Below are 27,600 nucleotides of genomic sequence, written 5' to 3' on the forward strand. Positions count from 1 at the left end.
GGATTTATAGTCAGGAAAGCTTAGTCTTATCTCCACCTCCAGGTACCATTTCTACTCCAAGTAAAAAAGAAGTACAACTTGATTTATTATGGATTATACAAGTCTTAACAGCACAAGTGCAGTCATGGGTAAGCGGTTACGACATCAGACTTGTAGGCCAAAGGTTGCTGGTTCGACTCCCGACCCGCCAGGTTGGTGTGGGGAATAATTTGCCAGTGCTCTCCACCATCCTCCTCCATGACCGAGGTAGGCCTACCATGCCGCCGTGCTGCTCCTTTGGGGCACCATTGATATTCATCATGGGTAAGGATTAAGGAACTCAAATTCCATCTACAACACATAATGCAACATGTAAGCATTGCAGTTGAGACATGCACTGTACTAATATGTGGTGTGGGGCATTGTATTATGAAAAGCCCATTTCTCATTTTTGTCATACTAATACTAATAATAATAACTGAACAATTTTATAAGCTGTAAAAAAATAAGTTTCATACACTCCTTTTTGTGTGTGTGGGTTTGTGCAAAAGTATTTTCAGTTTTTTGTGTGTTTTTTTTATTTATGATAGGACAGTGAAGGTGGTGACAGGAAACGAGTAGGGAGAGAGAGACGGGGAAGGGCCGGCAAAGGGCCCGGGCCGGGAATCGAACCCGGGTCAGCCGCATGGTGACGAGTGCCCTACCGTTTGGCCATGGCAGGGCCAGAGTGTTCCGTTTTTGAAAACTCTTTTTGTGCCACCACAGGTCGGTTACAGAGTCTAAGGTGCTGTTTCCACGTAGCTGGATATTTTTATATGTGGATATTTTTTTCTCCTGGTTGCATTGGTTTTGCATTGGTTTTGGCCTACCGTCCACGTAGCAGATATTTAAAATCCAGGTATAAAAAGCAGGAGAAAAAAATATCTAGGGGCTGAAACGCATTTGTTACAATGGATGATTTATTTTTATCCACGTTACGTTTAAGCCTCAACAGGAGAAAAAAATACCCTGCTAAAAAAATATCCTGCTACGTGGAAACAGCACCTGAGAGAGTGTTCTGTAGAGGTGATGGTGAAGGATGTCTCTAACATCTTTCTGCCTTTCAATAAAGATTGGTTAATAAAAATGACTAATGTGTAGAAGAGTCTCAAGGCTCCAGCGAGGGCTGGCAAGGACGATGATGATTATGTCAAAGTAGCACTTGCCGGGGGAAAAGAGGAATGTGGTTGTTGTCGTCAGTTTGCCTGCCATCTCCTCTCCTTCACAGATCACGGAAAAGTTCTCTGGCGTGTTTTCTTGTACAACTTTGGCTCATCACCATTGAACGCTTTTGCACAACACAATTAGACCTTCTGTTTTGAGAAATAAATGCATGTGTTATAGAACTTGTACAGGCCGTGGCCTAATAGTTAGGAAGGGGGTTTTAAGATCAGAGGGTTGCAGGTTCAAAGCCCACCCTTACCTCTCTCTTTACCTCCTTCCATGGCTGAAGGACTTGAGCGAGGCACCTAACTCCATATTGCTCCAGGGAATGTTACTAATACCCTGTAAATAACTGTAAGTCTCTTTGGCATCTTTCAGCATCAGCTAAATGCAATTTAATTGTTAGGGAAACTCATTAATATTCCACAAGACCATGACAAAAAGCTCAGGTTTGACTTTTGCGAAAGGAGAGAGATTGAGAAGCCTGGAAAACATGTTCCTCACTTGGCATTATTGGCCTCACAGTCTCTCATTTCCACTAAATGGCCATTTTTAATGAGGAGCACAAAAAGGGAGGAAGGTCACAAAGAAAAACTCCTTTGTGTTTCTTATCTGAGGCGACCTTGCAGATGTATCCTCCTAGTACAGATGTCACATAATTCACTGGCAAGAGCTCTCTGAAAGGAACGGAGTAACCAGAAACACAGAAAGAAAAGTTTTTGCTAGCGATTATAATTCTTTTTCACAATAATGTAACTGATGAAATTAAGGAATTATAACAACTGGAGCAGCATATTGTAACAAAATAATGAATGAGATGCCTGGGATTCATTTTCACCGGGATTGTAACTGTGTACAGGTAAATCTGTAATCCAGTGACAGGAAAATGTACCAACCACCAGCCAAATGCAGTGAAAATGTGTTAGTAGGCCGGCATAACAAGCAAAATACTTAGCTGTCGAGTGCCTGGTCAATTGCAATATGTACTGGCCATTCTAAAAATAGGTACTTATTAAAATATGTCTTTTTTAAATTGTAATAATTTTACAGAACTTACAGACAACATTGATTTGTCACCACCTGTTCTCAAACTGATGTCTATTCTTGTCCAGACACAGCTGAAGATGAAAATCACACACGATTCTCTTGGCATTTTTGTGCATTGACTTTGGATGGCTGTTACAGGTGTAATTGTAAACACTTAAGACATCCGTATGAGAATAGAAGGTGACAAAACAATAAAATGAGGCCTGTAATTCTGTAACACTTTGAAAATTACATACATTTTAATAAGCAACTTTTCAATGATTTACAGTGTGTGAACTGTGTATAATTTTTTTGATACAACTATATGTGCCATTAGCTGGTTAAGGATTACAAAGAATGCTCTCAGCTCTGGTGCACTCTGTGTCCCTGTCTAAAATTCAGAGTCAGGAGTGCGTATCCTCAGGAAAATACCTTACATTTATTCGATTTAATAAAATAACAGTTGCTGTAAGTAACACATTCTAAAGAAATGCATTTCTCAGTACATGAATCTCAGTTGTTTTCGAATAGCATGGTGACCCTGTGATATGAGGCCGGTCTTACTATGTATGCAATAAACCAATACAGCTAAGACCAGTCTTAAAAGAAAATATTTGACTAAGACTAGTGCTAAACAGTTTCACACAACCGTTTCAGAAAAAAAACCGGAACCATACCATTAACCCATTGACACCTAAGGCACCTGCAAAACACGTTGCTGAATGCCTGAGCCCTTAAGAAAAGCTGCCCTTAGCCTATAAAAACATACAACTGAATATATCAGCTTCTGAACCACATACAAATATGCACTAAGCTGCATTTAAACGCTAAGACCCCCATCTTTCATTAGAATGTGTTCATCCATCTCAAACAAACTGAGATTTTTTTAATAAAGTTGTCTCAAATCTCATGAGCCTGAATGTTGCATAATGCAGCTCCAGGCGCCAGGGCCAATGTCGAGGCCAATGTTGCGCAACGCAACAACCAGCATCAATGGGTTAAAAAACTGACAACACGCTGTCCCCCCAACCAGTGTTGCCAGACTGGGCGGTTACCCGCCCAATTAGGCTACTTGGGATGGCCGTCTGCGGGTAAAAACTGGAAAACTTGCCCATTTGGCGTTTTTTTCCTGCAGTTTAATGCCCATAGAAATAAATGCAATTTGTTGAAATTGGGCGGAAGGTAGAGCATTTTGGGGGGTTTTGAGCCGTTTTAGGGCGGGATTTGATCCGACACATCTGGCAACACTGCCCCCAATCATGACTCTTCACCCCTGCTGTGAGTGGTATGCGTTCTGTGTCTCTGGGGTCTCACCTTTGGTCACAAGAAAGATTTTGGTGTAGGTCTACACAGTAAATTTTGCAGTGTAAATTCAACTCTTTAATAGTTAATTTAAGTCAAAATAAGTCAAATAAGTCAAATCAACCTTCTAAGTGTTAAATGAGCACTGCGTAATTTACTGTGTACTCTTGTGAAACTGCAGCAGACCAAAAGTACAAAAGGCAAAGTTGTTTACTGCTCATATGCCAAGCATGGCTTCAATTCGAAATATTTTTAAAGAAGAAAACACTTGGGCAAAGACAGCAATTCACCACCAGCGGTTTATTGGTTTCATCAAGTCTACATTTCAGATCATCATATACAGTAAGGGCAGATGCTGAAAAATCAGAAGAGGCTGAGAAAAAACACCAAGATTTTTTTTTTTCACTTTTGAAAAGGGGATCCACAGACCTGACCAATCCAAATATAAGACCTTTGCTTTTTAATTTAAAGTCTACTTAAATGTAAGACCAATGTCACACCCAAAGAGTTTGTAAAACACCAGATCAAATTCCATTAACAATCAAAACATTAACATTCTTAAAAGTTACGTTTAGACTTTTAAGGTCTACACATTTGTGTGAGGAAACGTAACACCTTTGAAAGACTTTTACGACCTGGGGAATAGCGGGTTCTTAGTGAACCAATGGTGCCTGTAGTGTGTTACGATGTACAATAAACCCCTTCGTTTCTACAAACAGTATGCATGATTCTACATACATGGATTGTCAGAAAGTAAAATAGAAAATTTAAAGCAGAAACATAAAATAACAGAAGTGCTGCACAGTAATTTCCACAGGTATTAATACGGTAGGCATTTCCAAGCACCCAAAACCCCTTATGAAACTCCACAGTAAAAAAATAAAAATTTAACCAATAGGTATTTTTGTGTGTAAAAAAATAATTTCTCCTAATTTCAGGGTAACTACGTACTTTGAATAAACGAATAATTGGACTCATCAGAAAAGCGGTTGAATTTTAGGAGGCAAAACACTGCTGTAAATACGGGGAACTATTTACAAGCATACACAACGAGAAAAGCACTCAGAGAGCGCACCTCCACCCTCTGACGGACAAACACACACTCACAGCGAATGTAGAACCTCACAGTCACATAAACTCCTTGGTGGAGGTAATGAATGTGTAGTGTACTTTACCTACTGTATATAAAAGTGGGAAAAGTCCGTTTCAATCATCGCTCCTTGCTAACGCCTCTTTTTCTGTGTTTTTCTGTTTTTCTGCTTCTTTCATATCCTTTTCATCGTGCCACGCAGTGAAACACAGCCTGTCCACGATTAAGCAAAGCGCCACATCGCACGACCTGCACTTATATATGGTCTGTTTTTTGCAGAGCACGCATTTCCTTCTACCCTTCGTCGACTTCCATGTCGGATCAGGGCACAGCGTCTCCACAGTAGGAACAGGGAAGCACCGTAGCAGTTTCTTGTCTTCTGCTCTGTGGGGCAAGGCGGCCAACGGTGGCTCAGACTCGGGCGCCAGCAGTTTCCCATAGTCAGCCAGCTGGCGGCAAAGATCCTCCCGGAAGGCCTTCTGCTTGGGAGGGTTCTTCTCACCGCGGGCCAGCGCCATCTCTTTGTAGAGGATGAAGCTGTTCACCACGGCGATGTCCAGAAAATGGAGGAAGAGCTTCATGTACCACCGCATGGTCTTCTGCGTGACGGAGTAGTACTTGATGAGGGCATCCGACAGGTCCACCCCTCCCATGAACTTGTTGTACTCGGTGATTGGCTCGGGGACGGGAACTTGATGCGCCAACCACTTCCCCGAGTCCTTGTCCTTTATGCGGCGTTGCGCGGTCTGGCCGCCCCAGGCCTTGTGGATGGTGGAGCACATGGCAACGTCACGCGCATCCTTCCACTTCACGAATAGCAGCGGCCCGTCCCTGATCCAGCGCATGTCCCCGCGGGCGGCGTTCCTGGGCAGGGCGTTTGTCTGCGTCTGTGGGATGTCGCGCAGGTTTTGCCGCATGGTTCCACAAGCTCCGTAGCTCATCGCACGCAGGTGGAGGAAGAGCTTTGAGCTGGTGTAGAAGTTGTCCACGTACACGTTGTATCCTGTTCCCAGAGAAGGCACGTGGAGCAAATTCACCACCGCGTCGAAGCCGAGGCCCTGTCCCGATGTTGCTCTCGTCTTCCCCCCATAAATGGAGAAATCACAGGTGTAGCCGTTTGAGCTGTCAGCCAGGACAAACAACTTGAATCCCCATTTTGTGGGTTTGTTCTTTATGTACTGCTTAAATCGGATCCTGGCCTTGGAGGCCACCATCCTCTCGTCCACCGAGAGGTTCTGGCGTGGGTGGAAGTACGCCCGGCAGGCTGTGAGGATGTCGTCGTGCAGCGGCTGGAGGCGGCAAAGAGCCTCGTACCCAGGCTGGCCCTTCATCTTGTCATTTTCCGCATCTACAGCTGGGTCACTCATATGCAGGGAAGCGCTGATGGCATGGTATCGTTTACCAGTCATGACGGAATGGGGAAAGGGGAGCCTGTATAACCGGTCCTTCCTCCACGGGTCATGTAGACACGACGTCTTCACCAAGCCCTGATATATGATGAGGCTTAGGTACCGGTACATCTCATCCACCTCGACGTCCACCCATTTCATGCGTCGTCCCTCTGCTGTCTTTCGCGCTGCGTACAAATTGGTATGTTTGCACAGTGTTTTGACCACCTCCTTGCTGAAGAACAGCTGGAACAGGTCCAATGGACGGTAATCCATCTGAGGCTCCAGCTGTGGTCCTGGAGTTCGCTTGGGTCGGAATATGAATGGCGGAGGCTCCACGTCTTTGGTGTTCGCATTGTTCCACGGCATCTCAGTCCCATCTGAGGGTGGTTGCTTTGAAGGGCTGAGCATGCTATGCGAGAGCCTACGCTTTGCAGAAGGGCTAGGTGTTGAGGTTGGGGCTTGCCAAGGGCGCTTTCTAGGGCTGGCACCACGTCTCGCTGAAGGAGGAGTTGAAGGGATTGAAGGTGAGGGTCTTCCGTCTGAGAAGGTCCCGTTCAGTAACGAGTCAGATGTCTCATCACTGTTTAAATAAACAAATAACAGGGTGGAACAATATATTAGAATTTGATTTGGCTAAATGTTGGAAGGTGTACAAGGCAATACATAAACTGTGTATTAGGCAGGCTTGTACGGAATTCCGAATGGAAAGAATTTCAATTCAAAATAATGCCATAATACTAACACTAGGTGGTGCTATTACCTTGAATTTCTTTGAATTTAATCTACACCACCCATTGAAAGTACATACAACACCACCACCTAGTGTTCATATTATGGCATTACTTTGAATTGAAATTCTTTCCATTCGGAATTTCGTACAAGCCTGGTATAAGGCAATACATAAAACATGACATGAAAATCTTTTGTCTGAAGCCCCGCAAATAATTCTGTACTCTAATTCTGGAGCATGAATCTGGTGCTAGTTCGGTCTCATTCCTGCAGGTGGGAGATTTGTTTTCACTTAAAATTTAAATTTCAAATAATACTTTTGTATGAATGGATTTCACAAACAAATCTCAAACGCACACAACTTGCTCAATATGCAACATTGGCATGTTACAAGAAACGCTCATTATTGCAGCGCATCCCAACGCCTCATCACAGACAGTGATTGAAAAGATTTGTTTGTTTAAAGCAGGGGTCGCCAACCCGTCAATCGCGGAGGCTTTCCTGGACGATCGCGGAGGCAGCAGGAAATAAATTGGATGATACTAGATGGGCTACAGAAATATTGAAATAGCCTACACTGCAGTAGCCTATCTGATTGGCCTATTTGCGTCTGTATTCTGTCACGATAGGATCACCACAGCTTTCCCCTTGTGTTACAGGTTTATTTTCTTTCTCCCTAAAAAAAAACTCCTGCTGTGTCTTTGAACGCCGTCATCAAGGCGAGAGACTTGCGTACAATAGGCCAGTTGCAAGTGTGACCGCTGATGAAGCCAAAAGCATAAAAAGACTTATTTCCTTGACCATAGTGCACTACATGATAATAATAGAATGACAAAATGTTGCTAAATAAATTCAATTGAAAATCAATATTTTCCATAACTAATTCAAATTCAAAATGGCCGCCGCCATATGATGTCATGATATGCAAATTAGGTATGCATATTTACTCCCAAAATAATCTTGGGGTCATCCCCAATATTTGTCTAATTTACAGTCAAGCTCTATCTGTTACCACTGTCAAGCCACAGTCATTTGAATATGTCATGCCATAATTCAGATTTTTTGAAAAATTAATTGTGGCTCCTTAAGGGTTAAACTAAAATAAGGCTAAATTGGAAGCCTCAGCGTGAAACAGTCTTGACTGGATTTTTTTTTTATTTCTCGCTTCAAGAGGTAGGCCTAGATCTTGCTTGCCATCTAGGCAGAGGTTATCTCAGGCATTAACCCTTTAAGCGCCACACTTTCTTTTTCAAAAAAGCTGAATATTGGCATGATAAATTCAAATGACTGTGGCTTAACAGTGGTAACAGATAGAGCTTGACTGTCAATTAGACAAATATTGGGGATGACCCCAAGATTATTTTGGGAGTAAATATGCATACCTAATTTGCATATTATGACGTCATATGGTGGCGGCCATTTTGAATTTTTTATAATTTTTGGAAAATATTGATAATTTTCAATAATTATTGAATTTATTTACCAATATTTGACATTCCATTACTATCACATAGTGCACATACACTATGGTCAAGGAAATAAGTAGTTTTAGGCAGAATATATATAGTATATAAGCGACAATTTATTTTTCAAAAAAGCTGAATGTTGGCATGATAAATTCAAATGACTGTGGCTTGACACTGGTAACAGATAGAGCTTGACTGTCAATTAGACAAATATTGGGGATGACCCCAAGATTATATTGGGAGTAAATATGCATACCTAATTTGCATATTATGACGTCATATGGTGGCGGCCATTTTGAATTTTTAATATTTTTTGGAAAATATTGATAATTTTCAATAGATTATTGCATTTTTTTTAGCAATATTTGACATTCCATTACTATCACATAGTGCACATACACTATGGTCAAGGAAATAAGTAGTTTTAGGCAGAATATATATAGTATATATTGTAATATTGCAATAATATAGGCCTAATGCAATAATATTGAAATATATAATGCAACAATTACTACTTTTGCCTGGAGGGCCGAACATGTTTGTATCTGTAACCTGTACCTTTTTAGCTTGTGAAACTTTCACAGAAAGGGTCAGCACACACATATTCAATTCATATTTATGCCTATTTTTACATCTGTATAGCCTACTATGGCCTTTGGAGCAGGCGCTGTATAGGCAGTAAAATGGTTGATCATGGCACAGTCTAGCTCAGTGACTTCTACAGTTTGTCACTTACATTTCACAAAACTAATGGGCAAACTGTCAACATAATGGGTATGAAATCACAAGTATCATGTCCGTAGTATTGTGTCCAACGTAATTAGGCTACGTTATAGCCTGACACCTGAAGCCGATCAGGAACACAATCCCCGCCCCCTCGCGTGGAGAGCGCAGCGCCCTTCCACCCTCTCCCCCGTTTGAGGGAAATATATCGCCACCTCTTTCGTCTCTATTTGCTGTTTTACTGATTTGTATAACTCTTACAAAGACAGTCAAAACGCTGTGACCAGTCTGATTGTCAACAACGAGTCTAAAACATTCATGTTCTAGGGTTGCCTATGCGTCTTCTCTTCACCGTGCGTTTTATTACCAAAACCTCTCCATACGGAGATATGGCCACGTTCGCCGCTGCCATCCACCCAGTAGAAGTCAGAAAGAGGGACAGAATGAGTGTGTGTGTGTGTGTGTGTGCTGCTTGGTGAACAGTGTTTGTCTGATCCCAGGATTATTGCGTTTGCGTCCGGATAGGTGGCTACCCGCATAACCGGGGGCTGAATGGAGGGAGCCCAAGCTAACGTTACCAGACCCACTCTCACCCATAATTCCTCCACCAATACCTGTATGGACATTACGACTGCATTCGCCACTACCACCGACTCACTTGAGATCGGATAAAGTCACCGAATGAGTTTCAATGTGTGTGTGTGCTTAGAGAACATCCTTGCTTCGCATGTCGGCATCTTCGGAAGTTTCGCCACGGTAAACAAAGAGTGCTCGTCCGATCATTATCCTCCTCGTGAGATAAAAACTGCCCTTCGGAGTCAGAATAGGCAAATAACATGCTCAGAACTTCATCACGATTCAACTTCTCACTAGCCATGATGAAATAGCTCGCTGATAGTTCACTGATAACAACACAAACTCAACTCGTACGCCTCGAGTCAAAGACGCAAAGTGGCTACTTCCGCATTTTGTGGTCGCGTCACAGGTCGCGTCTTTTACTGCTTCACCAAAGGCTATGTGAACTACAAAATGACGCAATCGTAGTCTTGTTTGAAAGGGTAGCATGTCTGCCAACTACTGGTAGGGAGGATGAACACTATTAAGACCGCTGGTTTGATCTACATGCGCTTTTGTTCATGATGACGTACCGTCGCAATTCTGCGACTTTGGCGCTTAAAGGGTAAAGGTTGGTGACCACTGGTTTAAACACTGTGTAAGATTTTTAGTTGTTTATTTCCAGAATTCATGCTACCCATTCACTAATGAATGCTTACCACCACCATAAAATTCTAAGTATTCATTATGACTGGAAAAATTGCACTTTTCATACATGAAAAGGTTGGTCTTCTCCATGGTCTGCCATTTTGAGTTTCCAGAAATAACCATTTTTAGCTGCAAAAATGACTGTTCTTGGGCCATACTAGAAAATATTAGTTTATTACTTAGTAGGCCTACATTTTCACTAAAATATCAAATTTGGCAATAGGCAGCCCATTCAATGAGTAGCATAGTTTTAGTACCCTTTTTGACCATTTCCTGCACAGTGTACCTTTAAAGAATGCATATTTGCATGTTAGGAATTAAATGCAAAACGAATGGTGCTATAGTTTTGTAGCTGCCAGCTAAGTTCCACCGCATCTGTGCCGCACGTGGCCCGCGGGCCGCCAGTTGAATAGGCCTGAAAGGTTCATATATGTAGGTGTGTATCACTGAGGGGGTGGACCTATAGGGGACATATAGCAATAGCCTATGCATTGCCCAATAGTGTGGAATGGAAAAACACTGGGTGCAACACATATGCACATTAATTGTCTTGGCCTCGCTCACTATGCCCAACAAAGCAAGTTTCATGTAAACGTGAGATGGTCAGATAACGGGAAACGTATTGCAGCTGTCGTGGTCGGGTAGCACTTGAATCGCTCCATGCAATAAACAATACTGTATTAGTTGCATCGGCTATTGGTGTTGCACTACATGCACTTGCATTAAGCGCACTATCGTGGTCGGGTAGCAGGTGAATCAGTGCGTGTCATAAATAATATTGGTTGCATCGGCTTTTGGTATTACACTATATGCACTTGCATTACGCGTTTATTCGCAACTCAAGATGGTCAAATGACGGGAAACGTTTGGCACTGTCGTGGTCGGGTAGCACTTAAATCATGCAATAGACAAAAGATCATTTGTTATTCGTGTTGCAGTCCTCGCAGCTATATCTGCACTTGCATTACGCGTTTACATTCACAACGTGCACTTACGCATCGAGGAGGATATCCATTCTCTCCTCAAACGCCTCTTCCAATTCCGAATCCACGCTTCCCTCTGCATAACCACCATCGACACCCCATTCCTCCCCAGAACTGTAAAGTTCATCCTCCCCCGAATCTTCATCAAAAGCCTCTTCATCTTCCCATGTCCACTGTTCCTCTGTCGATGTGTCCATTATCAACAAACAAACGAAGGGTAGCCTATAGCACAACAAAACACTCTAAACACAGTCGGAGTCAGGCGCAACGCATGGACAGATTGTCCCGAGCATGAATGAAAATACACCGCCCACCCATTCTACCTCGTGCTACAGATAACACTGTTATTACGCGGATTGACCAATCTGGATGAACGACCAACCCATTTCTTTTCAGTGGAAGACGTACTATTCGCTTGAACCAACTTCAATCGGGTTTGAAGGAGCCAGTTCGTGTTGTGATTGAATGGAAATGTGACACGCTTGTGCGCGGGGGGATAGGCAGGAAGAAGAATAACTCTGGAATGCTGTGTTATTAACTCCTTGGGGGAAAGACGCATCCACCCCACCTAAAACTCTGCGTGGCAATTAATATTCTCTATATTGCATAACTTTTTATTAAAGTGCACTATTTTGCAGCCTGTACTTTTTGCCCAAAACAGCGCTTTGTCTGCACGATTAGGCTATAGTAGGCCATATGCAACGTTTTGCAGCAGTTGTGATAATGATAATGCAGTAGCTACAACCTATTTCTCACAGCTATATACATGTATAGCCCACTTTACTTGCCTCTAAAACTAGTCTATACCTAGAGGGCATCTATCTATCTATCTATCTATCTATCTATCTATCTATCTATCTATCTATCTATCTATCTATCTATCTATCTATCTATCTATCTATCTATCTATCTATCTATCTATCTATCTATCTATCTATCTATCTATCTATCTATCTATCTAAAAGAGGAATGTGGTTGTTGTCAGTTTGCCTGCCACCTCCTCTCCTTCACAGATCACGCAACGCTTGGCTGAGTAGTCTATTTTCTTCTAAACTAAGACTGATCACCATTGGAAACTTTTGCACAACACAATTAGATCTTCTGTTTTGATAAATAAATGCAGGTGCACAGGATTTTGGAGTTGTGGCCTATATGGTTAGGGAGGTGGTCTTAAGATCAGAGGGTTGCTTGTTCGAATCCCACCCTTACCTCTCCCTACCATCCATGGCTGAAGTGGTCTTGAGTAAAGCACCCAACCCCACATTGCTCGAGGAACTGTAACCAATAACCTATAAATAACTGTAAGTTGCTTTGGATAAAAGCGTCAGCTAAATGTAATGTAATGTCCTACAACTGATGATCTTAAACAATTACAACAACTAGAGCAGTACATTATAACCATATAGGCCTAATGCAGGAGATGGCATGGGATTTGTTTTCACTGGGATTGTAACTGTGCAGGTCTATAATCCAGTGATAATACAGTGAGGGAAAATGTACCACCCACCAGCCAAATGCTGTGAAAATGTGTTAGAAGGCTGACATTACACACTAAATAATTTGCTTTCGAGTGGAGTGCCTGGTGGATTGCAATATATACAGGCCATTCTAAAAGAGGTGCGTATTCAAATTCATGTCTTTCTCAAATCACACGCGATTATCTTGCCATTTTGGATGGCTGCCATTCACTTTCAGTGACTGTTGCATACACTTTAGACATTCATATGAGAATGGAAGGTACCGAAACAATAACATAATGCCTGTAACTTCTTGTCACACTTTGAAAATTGCATACATTTTAATAAACAACTTTTCAGTGATTTACAGTGTGTGGACTGTAGCCTATATATATATATATTTTGATACAACATGCATTTGCCATTAGCTGGATAAGGATTACAAAGAATACTTTCAGCTCTGGTGCACTCCTGCAGGAAACCTGCAAGTGTCCCTGGGAGTCAGGACAGGAGTGCATATCCCCAATAAAATACCTTTAATATATTGGGTTTAATACAATAACAGCTGCTGTATGTAACCAAATACTACATTTAAAAAAGCACACACAACACATGAATCTCAGTTGTCTCGAATGGCATTGTGAGCATGTAGTATGAGGCCGGTCTAAGATGCAAAGCAGCCAACCAGGTGAGCTCATTTTTGACCGACAGCAGTTTCCAACAATCAGAGGTTGAGTGTGCAACCAAGGGTCACGCAGCCAGGGATTGTTTACAGTTAACCCATGTAGCTAAGACCAATGTTAGAAGAAAATATTAGACTAAGTGTTACACTAGTGTTAGAATAGATAGAAAATTAGATTAGTGTTTAACAGTTTTACACACATCTCAGAAAAAAGAACTGAATCATACCAGAAAAAACCCTGACAACACATTGTCCCCTCAACCATGGCTTTTAATCTGAACCCCTGCTGTGAGAGGTATGTGCAGCTCCCTGTCTGGGGCCTCTCCTTTTCCACCAGATGAAAGCTTTTGATGTACACCTGCGCAACTGCAGCTGCCCAAAAGTACCAAATCGTATTCACTGCAGTGGTCTGTGCACCGTAAAGCTCCAAGCTTTCAGAGACTGATGGCTACAAGATTAGGAATTTGTACGCCGTGTTAATCCTTCAAAAACTAGTGTGCCTTTGAAAAAAAAAGTCATTGTTGTTTATTGCCCATCTGCCAGGCATCAAAAAGTGTAAGGTGCGCACACATCCCAAAGTAACAACTAGCTACGGGTGCAGAATATCAAAAAACGCATAAGGAGAAAAAGAGAAAAAAATATTCGCACACCGCAAAAGCTTGTGTGTGTTTTTTTTAAAAGTCGAGATTTTAATGTGAAATTTCACATTAAAATCACGACAAGGGAGCTTTTGCGGTGTGCGAATATTTTTTCTCTTTTCCTCCATCTGCCAGGCATGGCTTCAATTAAAAGATAAAAAGGAGAAAACACAAGAAATGTATTCACCACCAGCTGTTTATTGGTTTCATCAAGTCTACATTTCAGATCATCATAAAGTAAGGGGAGATGCTGAAAAATCAGAAAAGGCACAGGAAAAGCAGCAAGCATTTTTTTTACTTTAGAAAAGGGTATCCATAGGCTTGTAAAAAAGAGAAAAACATGCTTATCCGTCTCAAAAATATTGGGTGCAGGACTAGCAAAATCACATAAAAACTGAAAGTTAAGTCCGCAACACCAAGCTCCCGTTTCTTTCATTTTAATGTGGCGTTTCGGGCAGCATGCCCTTCATCAGACATTCATCAGACATGTCTGATGAAGGGCATGCAGACCGAAACTTCACATTAAAATAAGAGAAAAGGAAGCTTGGTGTTGCAGACTTTACTTTCAGTTTTCATATCCACAGGCTTGACCAATCCAAATATAAGACCTTTGCTTTTCTTCACTTAAAGACCACTTACTGTAAGACCTACATCACATCCAAAAAAAAGTTCGTAAAACACCAGATCAAATCCCAATAACGACCAAAACATTAACATTCTTAAAAGTAATTTTTTTACTTTGACTTTTTTTACTGAAGCAATGGGGCCTATATATACATTTTGAATAATAAACTTTTGAGTGCGCGCCCAGCCAGGGATTCCAAAATGCTAGGCTAGGTGTTTACCATTGGAAGTGCCAGTGCACAGTGTATAACAAGAACCTGTTGTCTTCTCGGCTGGCGGTTTTATCCACTTACTCGCACGCAGTACTGTTGGTGACACCGTTTAGAAGAACATACTATCATGTCGCTCTGAATTCTTTGGCGTGCTCCCTAAATAACGCTTTAATGTGTTGCAAAGTGTTAGCGACTGCCGACAAGGCAGGGTTTCACGATCGGATTGTTTGGAAGCTGCCGTCACTCCTCACGTGTGATTGGTGTGATACAATAAAACTTAATTTACAAAGCATAGGAATCGATTCTGATGTAATCAAGCCAAGATATGTTATCCCAGAATGGAGTCCGTAGGATAACAGAAACCACCGAAACTGCTACTACATCCAGCCGTCTAGAAAACAGGTTTTACCACGCACCACACTGGTCCAATGCAACTTCCAATGTTAAACACCTAGCCACTTAGCATTTTGGAATCCCTAGCTGCGTGCGCATTCAGGTCGCATCATAACAGACCAACCCATGTATTGTGTTTTAGGATATACAATAAACCCTTCATTTATACATATAGTATGCACAATTCTACATTCTACATTCTACAGTTTCAGAGAGTAAAATACAAAATGCAAGATGCATAAAATAACAGAGGAGCTGCACAGTAATTTCCGCAGGTACTAATACAGTAGGCATTTCCAAGCAACGTGGAACTCTCCACAGTACGAAAATAAAAATTTGACTAATGTATCATTTTATGTAAAAAATCCTAATGAACTGCTTTGAGTAAACAAATAATTGGGCTCATCAAACAAGGGGCTGACTTTTAGGAGGCAAAACACTGTGCTGTAAAAAAGAGGGAACTATTTACAAGGATAAAAAAAGAGCGCAACGCTCCCCTCTGATGGACAGACATAGCACGAACATACAAACCCACAAACGAAGATACAATCAGACAATCACATAATCTCCTTGGTGGAGGTAATCAATGTGTCTATATCTGACTAGATAAAAGTGGGAAAAGTCTGCTTCAACCATCATTGCTTGCTCACGCCTCCATTTTCTTCTTTTTCGCACCTCTGCGTTTTTTTTCAGTAGTGCATTCTTCCATAGGCTTTTTATCATGCCACGTAGTGAAGCAAAGCCTGTCCACGATTATGCAAAGTGGCACGTCGCACGACCTGCACTTATAAATGGTCCGCATTTTGCAGAGCACGCATGTCTTTCTACCCACTGTCGACTTCCATGTCGGATCAGGGCACAGCGTCTCCACCGTAGGCACAGGGAAGCACCCTAGCGGTCTCTCTTCTTCGGCTTCGTCGGGCACGTCGTCTACGGGTGGCTCGGGCTCAGGCTCAGGCTCGGGCTCCAGCAGTTTCCCACAATCAGCCAGCTGGCAGCACAGAGCCTCCTGGAAGGCCTTCTGCCTGGGAGGCTTCTTTTCACCACGGGCCATCGCCATCTCTTTGTAGAGGATGAAGCTGTTCACCACAGCGATGTCCATGAAATGTAGGAAGAGCTTCATGTACCACCGCATGGTCTTCTGCGTGACGGAGTAGTACTTGATGAGGGCATCCGACAGGTCCACCCCTCCCATGAACTTGTTGTACTCGGTGACCGGCTCGGGGACGGGGACTGAGTGTGCCACCCACTTCCCCGAGTCCTTGTCCTTTATGCGGCGTTGCGCGGTCTGGCCGCTCCAGGCCTTGTGGATGGTGGAGCACATGGCAACGTCCCGCGCATCCTTCCACTTCACGAACAGCAGCGGCCCGTCCCTGATCCAGCGCATGTCCCCGCGGGCGGCGTTCCTGGGCAGGGCATTTATCTGGGTTTGTGGGATGTCGAGCAGGTTTTGCCGCATGGTTCCGCAAGCTCCGTAGCCGATCGCGTGCAGGTGGAGGAAGAGCTTTGAGGTGGTGAAGAAGTTGTCCACGTACACGTTGTATCCTGTTCCCAGATAAGGCACATGGAGCAAATCCACCACCGCGTCAAAGTTGAGGCCCTGTCCCGATGCCGCTTTTGTTTTCCCTCCATGAATGGAGAAATCGCAGGTGTAGCCGTTTGAGCTGTCAGCCAGGACAAACAGCTTGTATCCCCATTTTGTGGGTTTGTTCTTTATGTACTGCTTAAATCCAATTCTGGCTTTGGTGGCCACCATCCTCTCGTCCACCGAGAGGTTCTGGCGTGGGTGGAAGTACGCCCTGCAGGCTGTGAGGATGTCGTCGTGCAGCGGCTGGAGGCGGCAAAGAGGCTCGTACCCGGGCTGGCCCTTCAACTTGTCATTTTCAGCATCCGCTGCTGGGTCGCTCATATGCAGTGTAGTAACGATGGCATCATATCGACTACCACTCATGACGGAATTGGGAAAGGTGAGTCTGTAGAGCCGGTCCCTCCTCCACGGGTCACGTAGACACGACGTCTTCACCAAGCCCTGGTAGATGATCAAGCTTAGGAACCGGTACATCTCGTCCACCTCGATGTCCACCCACTTCATCCGTCGTCCCTCTTTGGCCTTCCGCGCTGCATACAAATTGGTATGTTTACACAGTGTTTTGACCACATCCTTGCTGAAGAACAGCTGGAACAGGTCCAATGGACGGTAATGCACCTGAGGGTCCAGCTGTGGTCCTGGAGTTCGCTTGGGTTTGAACTTCAATGGTGGAGGCTCCACGTCTTTGGTGTTCGCATCGTTCCACGGCATCTCAGTCCCATCTGAGAGTAGCTGCTTAGAAGGGCTGAGCATGCTATGCATGAGCCTACGCTTTGCAGAGGGGCTAGGTGTTGAGGTTGGGGCTTGCCAAGGGCGCTTTCTAGGGCTGGCACCACGTCTTGCTGAAGGAGGAGTTGAAGGAATTGAAGGTGAGGGTCTTCCGTCTGAGAAGGTCCCGTTCGGTAACGAGTCAGATGTCTCATTACTGTTGAAAATAAACAAATAACAGGGTGGAGCAATATATTAGAATTTGATTTGGCAAAATGTTGAAATGTGTACAAGGCCATGCATACAAGTTGTATAAAAGATAACATAAACACAAAAAACATGACGTCTCCATTATCCGAAGACCTACAAAACATTTTTTAGTAGACTCTACTACAATAAGGACCTGGCGCTAGTTCTACTCCTGGTGGGAGATTGGTTTTCAAATTAATACTTGATGGATTTCACAGGCAAATCTCAAACGCACACACCGTCATCACTATGCAGCATTGTCATGTCACAAGTCAGAGAGGCTGATTATTACTTCGCACACAGTGATTTAACCCTCTGGGCGCCACAGGCAACTTTTGTTGACGAGATGCCGTATTGAATAAAACGGCTGTTTATTTCAAATAGGATATCAAATGTAGTTCACCTTCCACCCCATTAGGTGGCAGACATGTTTTACTTCAGTTCTAAACACATTGTGACGCCTTAAGCTTATATGGTATTTTATTTAACCCCTTAAGACACGGCTTTATACATTAGCTGTTACCAGAATGGCAATGACCAAGTCGTAATGTATCATTAAAGACCCTGTGCACTGTCACAGTACACTCCTAGAAAAAGGGGTTCTTGTAGGTTCTATATAGCACCGTAGGGGTTCAATCTGGGGTGATGGAACCTTTTTCTGATAAAAAGGTGCTTTATCACGCTCGTGAAGAATTATTTGATTTCCAACTAACCTTTTCCACGGCAACAACCTTTCAGGGTAAGTGGCAACAAAATTAAATATTCTTTCTTGTCATATCCAATATTGCGCAAATAATGGTGTGTTTCTCTTTAACAACGTGAAGGGATGTCTCTGAACTTCAAGTGTGTGTTTGACTGTTTGATTGGTTGTGAATGATGAAGGGGCGTTAACTTTTTGGCCACACAGTTGTTTTGCTAATGTGTTATCCATTAGCTATTCGCAGGCATATTTTGGCTTTGAGCTTGTAACGTAGCATAAAACCATTAGTTGATTTCACAAAGATAACAAACGTCAACATTACGGACTGAACGGCGGATGATGATCTATTTTGGTTGTGTGTAGGCAAGGTGGGTTTTCCCCCGACAAGTAGTCGTGACGAGAATTCAAAGTCTTGTCGGTGGTTGTCACTTAGCAATAGAGGGCCACTCCACTCAACAAATCAGATAAACGCCATTAATGTGCGAATACAACACTAAATAGCCTACACAAAACCCACACGCTTTGTTTCAGATATGCGCTGTACACGTTTAATAACCCAAACGAATGCTAGCTAAGCATGCGTCTCAAGCAAGTTGATCTCTCGGCCAAATGTGTACGCTTTGGCGTAGCAAAATGAATGCGTGTTTTGGGAAAGTAGGCTACTCTCTACGTCTACACAATCTGGCTGATCAGTCGTCCCGTTCGATGTGTTTCCCCCCTGTATAAAAGTACATTTGATGGGTAGGCCTATAACACGACGGTTTCATCAACAGACCGTTTCATGCCTGCTCCCGAAATGAACGCAGTTTTGACCCGAGTCAGATAAAGTTTCAAAGGCAAGCCGTGGCTCCGATTAGGCTAGGTGACGACTCGTATCAGCCCAGGGCATACAAATAGGCTGTATTGCTGTCTAGAAGTAGAAAGGATGTGCATTGGGCCTAGTCTGATGTGCAAACTAGAAATAGGCCTAATAAAAGTGTTATTGTCAAATAGGCTAGTGTTGTTGATGTCCTCTGCATTCACAGCCCATTTTGGGGATATTGTTAGGCCTACCTAATATGTGTGATTTGTTCTTTCTTTTTGTGTAGATGACTGAGCACTGGAGTGTTGATGATGTCCTGTCAGCTTGCTAGTCAGTGTGGTCACTGTTTTGTTTATTACTAAGTTCAGAAATTAAACAATTTTCTATGACTAATTTCAGAGGGCGAAGAGACACGGCAGATGCAGTCCAGACATGTTGGGGGAGCTTGGTTCCAACACAAGAGGTACAACAATATGAAGGATTTAAACATGGTTCATTGTTCACATGATTAATCTATTATATGGCACTTTATTGACATTGCCTATTTTCTGTATGTAATGTTTTTATATTGTAGTGGAACTTGGGGAGAGGATGACCTGATGACCCGAGTTTCCAATAACATGCAATAAATAATGAGCTGCACCGGCGACAGCCAGATCTTCCACATATCATGGACAGGATGAAGCGTACTCAAGGGCTGAATGGCCAAGCAAACAGGTGAAGTGATGTTCCCCTTTTCTCAGATGCCTGAGCTTTTGAGAAGCTATTTGTAGCCCTGGTAAAAGACAGACATTCTTATCAAACTGACAACTAACCACCCCCTCCTTCAATTGTCTTTGTCTTTGGCTGTGCTTGTTGCATTTTTTCTCTAGATGCATTATGAAATGAGGCTGAGGTTGGAGACATGGAGATAAACATCCACAATGCCCTGACAACATTGGCACCAAATATCATCAGGGCGGCTCTGCTGGGGAGCCACAAGGGACAATTCACCACCTTGATGACTGAGGCCAAAGCAGACGGTATGGGAAGCTCCAGTTGTTGTTGTTTTTTTCTTTTCCAGACTCACACCCTCAATTACCTCAATGGATTTAAAAAAACATTTATTTTGTCATTTAAGATCATCTGAAGAGTGCTGCGGAAGAGTGGTGCGATCGTAGGCCTACCAGAGCAGAAGTTTTACTACTTGGATGAGGTATGTTCTCTGTAATTGTACTTCTGTAATTGTAATGTGCGTCTTCCTTTTGTTATGGCATCCAGATTTCTATCAGGATGTTACTTATACTTTTACTTATTTTTCATTTATACAGGAGCCATCCAGCCCATCTCCAGTAATGGTGTCACACAACACTGTGAGTCCCCTGCTGTGTACTACCCACCGCATCCATCGCGACTGGGGAGATGGACATCCTTCATGCCCTATAAAGCCTCGCCACACGTCATTTTTTTTTATGATTATTTTTTTAATTCATATGTGATATGTTTGAACTTTGAACTATCTTCCGAAACGATTGTTAGCCACTTTGGCTTTCCTTTATTTGTTTATTACTTTTTAATACAGTTTCTCTGAATAGCATTCAGCTCCTGTGTGCGACTCCTTCTTCTCCACCTTTTACTTGCATTTTATAGTGCTTGAACTTTAGGGTGTATTTCACATTGAGTCCAATCACACTTTGGCCTGCCTGTAAGTCCATACACATTTCTGTGCTCTAATTTTAAAATGCTTGATCTTAGGAATGGATTTCACATTTAGTCCAGTCACATATAGGACGAGTAGGCTATATAAGCATTTTTGTATTTAAATATAATGATGATAATAATAATAATAACAACAACAACAATAATAATATTAATAATAATAATAAAAGGTACAATAATAATAATAATAAAGGTGCCTTTTAGCACCCTTTTTTGAAATAATAAAGAACCATTTAAGGTTCTTTTAATCGAACCCTCTGAAATGGTTCTATATAGACCCCTTAAAGGGTGACATATACGTACCAAGCTATAGAACCCAAAAAGGTTCTATTTAGAACCTTTTGTTTTAAGAGTGTAGTGTAGTACTATAGTAGTTAACTTTCAATGTCCATTACAGCGTGCCACAGGAGGTACGGCGCGCATTAAGGGGCTACGAAAACTACAAAACTACAAGACGCGGACATTGTGGATGTAACTCCTCCCCTGTGAACCAAGCAAAACACGGAAGCAGCCTTGTAGTGACATTACGTGGATAATTCTACTGAATAAATGACCAAATGCATTCAAATGGTAACTTGTCATGATTGTGCAAATGTATTCATAATATATTTCGCCCCTAAATGAGGTAATATGCAAACAGGAGTGTATTTCCCTCCGCTGTATACTTCGCATGTTACTGGTGCCTGAGGGAGACTATCGATAGCCTATTCGTCGATCATGGGGACTGTAACAAGAAAACCCTTCATTCATTCACTTGTAAGTACACAATAGAAGTGTTTGTTTCTGTAGGAGACTTACGGTATATATTGAGGAAGGGAAGGTTTTTCCGACCAAGACGCGAGGTAAATATTTCATGCTGCTGGTGACGCTATGCTCACCGCTGGCCTTGCCATAGGGCATAAGTTTACCGGGCATTTGCCCGGTGGCCTGACGTGTATTTATTCTTTTTTTATTCAGGGCAAACCCGTTATAAACGTAGCAGGCCATATTGCTTTCCCCGCAGGCCACCTTCTGATATATAGAAATTGTTAAAGTCTACAGAAGAAACTATAATACGATATTTCAATATTAATTGCTTGTAGATTCTTGCTATCTATACCCACAACTAGTGACAGGCAGTTTTATTCTGGTGGGTACATGTTTGTACATGTACTGTACTATGTATAGTCATGTTTTAAAAAGTTAAATTCCTACAATAAAGTTAAAATATGATACAGAGATGCAATTTAAGTAAAAACAATACAGTATGATCTGGTTTTATTTGGTGTGTTTATTGAACATATGTATGAAGAGTTTGCAAACAAGAATGGTGTGGTGCATGATGGTACATGTAAAGACGCACCCCTTTCATTTCCTACTTACTGCCGTTCAGTTGCTCAGTGTTGAATGAATTAATGAGTTTGGGCATGCTGGCGAATGGCAATCTACTGGCTATGTCTCTTAACAAAGTGGATTATTGACAAATTGTTTGTGGTCAAGTCAGCTTAAAGGTAAGACACTGATTTAAACTGGTGGGTGACGGAAGTAACATTCATGTTAATGGAGATTCGCTTGGAGACTTTCTGCTGTTGAATGAGAAGTGCTTACTCTACTTCTACTTAACGTTGTGTTTAAACACTAAACTGTGGCGATATAACATGCACACTACTGAACAGAGTACGGGCCTTTCTAATGGTGCCAAACATGCCTTAGTACACAAATAAAAGCATGGATAGAAAACTTATATTAAAAAAAACAGTGAAGGTGATACATATTTTACCGCGTTTCATACGCTGGGCAGAGACAATATATTTGAAGCTATGTGCATCTGGAAAGATGTCTGTTTGTTTTGGTTAGAATTACCATATACAATAATAGTCATAATTATGTCCAATTGCAACCTGGCTGAGGAGAAAAGTGTGATACCAGCTGGGTTTTGGTGCATCAGAAGGCCGTGAACAGAGAGATAACAATATGAAGTAAATGTAACACTTGATTTGAGTTAGGGGTGGGCGATATGGCAAAAATGTTGTATCACGATTTTTTAACATGAAATCTCGATTTCAATTTTTTATCACGATCTTCCATCCAAAAAATAAAAACAATAAAAAACAACTTTCATATACTTGCAATTTGTAATTTGCAGTCAATAAAATGTTAACACACTGATGATACTCTCATAAAGTGTACAATTGGAATACAATAATGTAAAGAATAAAGTGAAGACAACAACACAAGTGAGAAAACGTCACTCTGATACTGATAATAAACATCCTCACTGCAAGACGATCTTTACGATTGCTTTCTAGACTAACATGTATGCATAGAACATAATAGTGAAGGTGTCTGGGGAAGTTTTATGAATTAAATGAAATAATATTTTAAAAATATTTTTAAAATATGCAATAACTCATTGTAAATTCAAAATGGCCGACGCCATATGATGTAATAATATGCAAATTAGATGGGATAATTTACAACTTTGGGTCATCCTCAATATTTGTCTAATTTATTGTCAGGCTCCATCTATTACCTATGTCAAGCCACAGCCTTTTGAATATAACATGTCAAAATCATCAATTTTGGGCGAAATCCGCTGGCACCCAGAAGGTTAAAAGATTTGTTGTTTTAAAAATGCATATTTGCATATTAAGAATGCAATACGAATGGTGCTTTACTTTTGTAGTTGGCAGCCACATGCGGCCACATGTGGCCCGCGGGACGCCAATTGAATAGTCCTGAATGGTTCTCATAGATGTAGGTGTGTAGGCTAAACACTGGGGGCGGACCTAATATATGGGACATAATGTAGCCTATGGATTGCCCAATGGCGTGGAATGGAAAAACACCGAATGCAACGTACATGCACACGACATGTCGCCTATTATCTCCGGGTTGCTCACTATGCCCAACATTGCAAATCTCAGTAATGTAAACAGATGGTCAGTTGACGGGAAACCCTTGGCACTGTCGTGGTCGGGTAGCACGTGAACCATGCAATAAACAATATTTGTTATTCGTGTTGCACTCCTCGCAGCTATACTTGCATTACGCGTTTACATTCACAACATATAGGGAGACTTACGCATCGAGAATGGTCTCCAACGCCTCGTCTAAATCCGAATCCACGCTTCCCTCTTCAGAAGCACCGCCGCCATCCCATTCCTCTCCAGAACTGTAAAGTTCATCCTCCCCTGAATCCTCGTCAAATTGTTCTGCGTGAAATTCTGCCCAGGTAGGCCTACACCGCTTCTCTGTCGATGTGTCCATTATCAACAAACAAACGAAGGGTAGCGTATATGTAGCGCAACAAAACACAGTCGGACTCGTGCGCACCGCACGGACAGGTTGCCCCGAAGATGAATGAAAGTGCACCGCCCACCCATTCCACCTCGTGGTACTGATAACATTGTTATTATGCGGATTGACCAATCCGGGTGAACGACCTTCTCATTTATTTTCGGTGGAAGGCCTACTATTCGCTTGAACCAACTTCAATCGGGTTGAAGAACCCAGTTCGTGTTTTGAATGAATGGAAATGTGACACGCGTGTGTGCGGGGGATACGCTGGCATTAGGAAGAAGAATAATTCCAAAAAACAATGTGTGGCAGTATTTTACTACTTAGGCCTATTAAAGTGCACTATTTTTGTAGCCTGCACTCTTTTGTCCAAAACAGCTTTGTCTGCACGATTATGTAGGCTAATGCAACGTTTTGCAGCAATTCTGATAACGATAATGCAGTAGCCTACAACCGTTTTTCTTTCTCAAAACTATATTCAGCCGACTTTACTTGTTTATAAAACACATCTTGTATGCATCTATCTATCTATCTATCTATCTATCTATCTATCTATCTATCTATCTATCTATCTATCTATCACGCTGTAACGCCGCATTATGTAATAACGGTGCAATATGTAATAATGTAACAAATTATTACATAATGTGGTGACAATCGCCGCATTGTGTAATAATTTACGCATTTCGTAATACATTTTTTGAACGCATTTCGTAATAACTTTTTTCTCATCTTGTAATAAATTATTACAAAATGCGAAATTTATTACGGAATGCGGCCGCAACTTTTTTTTTTGATGGAAATGTAATAACATGGTGCATTATGTAATAATCTATATGGATATGTTTTTTCTGCACTTGGATTCAGTAGGCGCAGCACACATACATAGTCTCAGTGACATGGTATAGTCACTGCCCTCTCTCTCTCTCATTCTTCTCAGTTCTCAAACTGCTCGAGAGTCGCGAATGATGCGGTTTAAAACCGTTAAGAAATAATTTCACAACTTGTTGCGTGCAACGAGTCCAACGAATGTCTCGCACTTTCTGCTACATTACACCAATTTACAGCGACATTAAATAGGCCAGGTCTACACACTTCACGAGGAGGTGAAAACTTGTCTTGCACTTGCGTGGGTCTGTGGCGAGAGAGAGAGAGAGAGAGAGAGAGAGAGAGAGAGAGAGAGAGAGAGAGAGAGAGAGAGAGAGAGTGTGTGTGTGTGTGTGTGTTGTGTGTGTGTGTGTGTGTGTGTGTGTGTGTTGTGTGTGTGTGCAGTGTGTGTGTGTGTGTGTGTGTACGCACGGAGACAAACCTGGCCCATATTGATCTTAAGCCCCATCTTGGCTCTTTGGAAATATTCTTAACATTACAAAGGCTATTTTAATATTTTCCCCCAAACAACATGAATCAAATCCCAGGAAAAGACCAACCATTATAAGTGACTCGTGGGGAGCTGTCCATGCTGGTGGTGCTTAATTTTTCCCGATATTTGCCCGTGGAGTAGTGAGTCTTTCATGTCTGCCTACATGCGCGCCAGGGTCTGACCATGGTGCTTTTTGCCCGTGGAGTGAGGAGACTGTCTTCTTGCAAAGCAAGAAGTCATAGCACCCGAGAAAAATGCCACTCTTTGTCCTATTTTCAATTTCAGTCCACTGTTCAGTAGGCCTATTAGGCTGCAATCAAATTCAATAGCCTATGCTCATCCACATGCACGCGAAAAACAATAACCCAAGCGGCGGGACTAATTCGATTATATTCCTTCCAAAAATGTCCGAACGTCACAAAAATCAGTTATTTGCATTGTCCGTAATTATACCAAACAAAAAGGTATCAATAAAAGAAATCAAGTCTTCAGTTTCGATAATCCACGTTACAAATCCTCAACAACAGCAAGCCATTCCTTCTCTGCTATGAGGCAGGCAACGGAACAAGTGCAGACAGTAGGCTATATGACCACGTTGATGCTGCACGGCTTGAAAGGATTCTGTCTAAATTAAATATCTTGGATAGCCTATATAGACCTAGGCCTAACTAGATTTGTTGCAATACAGATTCGTTTTCTATAGCCAGAAGTGTTCCGTTGGACTGACGAAACCGAACACGATCAAGTTTGCAACTTCTTTCCCTCATGCGCTGTCCGTCAGCACCACCTGTCATCAGACGTCCGATTAGCTTTCATTACGTGCTGAGGGAAAAACTCTCGCCATTAGGCCCATGTGCTGTTGCACTGTTGTGAGGGATATCACCAAATAATTTAGATAAAAGTCAGAACATTATTTTGGCAATCTGTTCAGTCTGTTCATTTAAGTTTTTGGGTGCTCTCGGATATCGGGGATCAGTTAAGGTAGAGAGAAGAGTTCATCCAGGCACTCCAAAATAAGGTGTCCAAACGGGAAGTTACATTAAAAAGCCTTTAATGGTACTGGGCTGGGGTTACATTAAAAAGCCGACATGTTTCGACCTCACCAGGTCTTCATCAGGGCTACGTTAACCATTGAAAAGAAAGGCCTCCCTTAAATAGTGACATCACCACATGTGACCCATTACGCACTAAACACATTTGCGCACACCAGAGAAAACAAAGATTAAAAAATAGCCTGGGGTAATAAGTGATGCCACAGAAAAAAATGACCAGAAGTACAAATAAGCATCACAAAAAACAAGTAAAATCAATATCCTCATTTAGACCAGGATAGCGCATGGCATCCAGTTGGTGTATCCAAAAAGTCTGCCTCTGATTAAGTCTTTTTAGCCTGTCCCCACCCCTCGGAAGAGGTTTGATATGCTTGACGCCCTGTATGCGCAGCAGAGAATCATTTTTACCATGGTATATTCATTGAAATGTTTCGCCATGGGATAGTCAAAATTGCCCACTCTGATAGCATACAGGTATTTATGTTCTGCTAGCCTATCTCGCATGCGCCTTTTTGTGCGTCCGATATAAAAGAACCCTTCAGCGCAAGGACAAGTTAGGCGGTATATGACAAATGTAGAATTGCAATTAATGAAATCTCTCTGTCCGTATTCTCTCGTGGTTTTAGTATCCACAAAAGATTTGGCTTGTGTAACATTTGGGCAGTGAGGGCAGTTCATACATCTAGCTATAGGTGCCAATGGGTTTACGCAGCCAGGTTTCTCTCTTTTTCACCTGTAGGTGAGAGCGCATTAATTTATCTCCTAGGCTGGGTGCACTCTTTAAAGACACCATGGGTGGTTCTGGGAACACCTCACGTAGTTGCGCATCACTTTCAATAATGGACCAATTGTTCTTAATAATTTGCCTGATCCGCGTCGCTTGTGTACTATATGTCGTAACAAAAAAAGGACGGGACTGCTGGTGGCGATGATGTTTCTTTTTGGTCAATAACGTGTTGCGTTGAAGGGAGCGCGCTTCACTGTATGCGTTTTGGATGGCTTC

At 42.2% G+C, this 27,600-nt stretch overlaps 2 protein-coding genes across 2 annotated transcripts in view; one reads left to right on the forward strand and one right to left on the reverse strand.

Moving 5' to 3' along the window:
- Positions 1-27,600, forward strand: part of pld5 (phospholipase D family member 5) — an 84,620-nt gene that overhangs the window by 26,593 nt on the left and 30,427 nt on the right. The gene's annotated exons all lie outside the window — the stretch shown is intronic.
- Positions 4,717-11,352, reverse strand: LOC134445281 (piggyBac transposable element-derived protein 4-like). The gene is made up of 2 exons (XM_063194357.1): positions 11,168-11,352; positions 4,717-6,571 (listed from the first exon to the last, which is right to left on the reverse strand). Exons 1-2 carry the CDS (start codon positions 11,350-11,352, stop codon positions 4,717-4,719), a joined length of 2,040 nt encoding a protein of 679 aa, XP_063050427.1.

The sequence above is a fragment of the Engraulis encrasicolus genome, chromosome 1, assembly GCF_034702125.1.
Source record: "Engraulis encrasicolus isolate BLACKSEA-1 chromosome 1, IST_EnEncr_1.0, whole genome shotgun sequence".
NCBI lineage: Eukaryota > Metazoa > Chordata > Actinopteri > Clupeiformes > Engraulidae > Engraulis > Engraulis encrasicolus.

Coding starts and splice junctions, on each gene's coding strand:
- LOC134445281 (XM_063194357.1), bottom strand. CDS start 11,352: ATGGACACATCGACAGAGGAACAGTGGACATGGGAAGATGAAGAGGCT. Junction 6,572..11,167: donor ATGGATATCCTCCTCGATGC/GTAAGTGCACGT, acceptor TTATTTAAACAG/TGATGAGACATCTGACTCGT.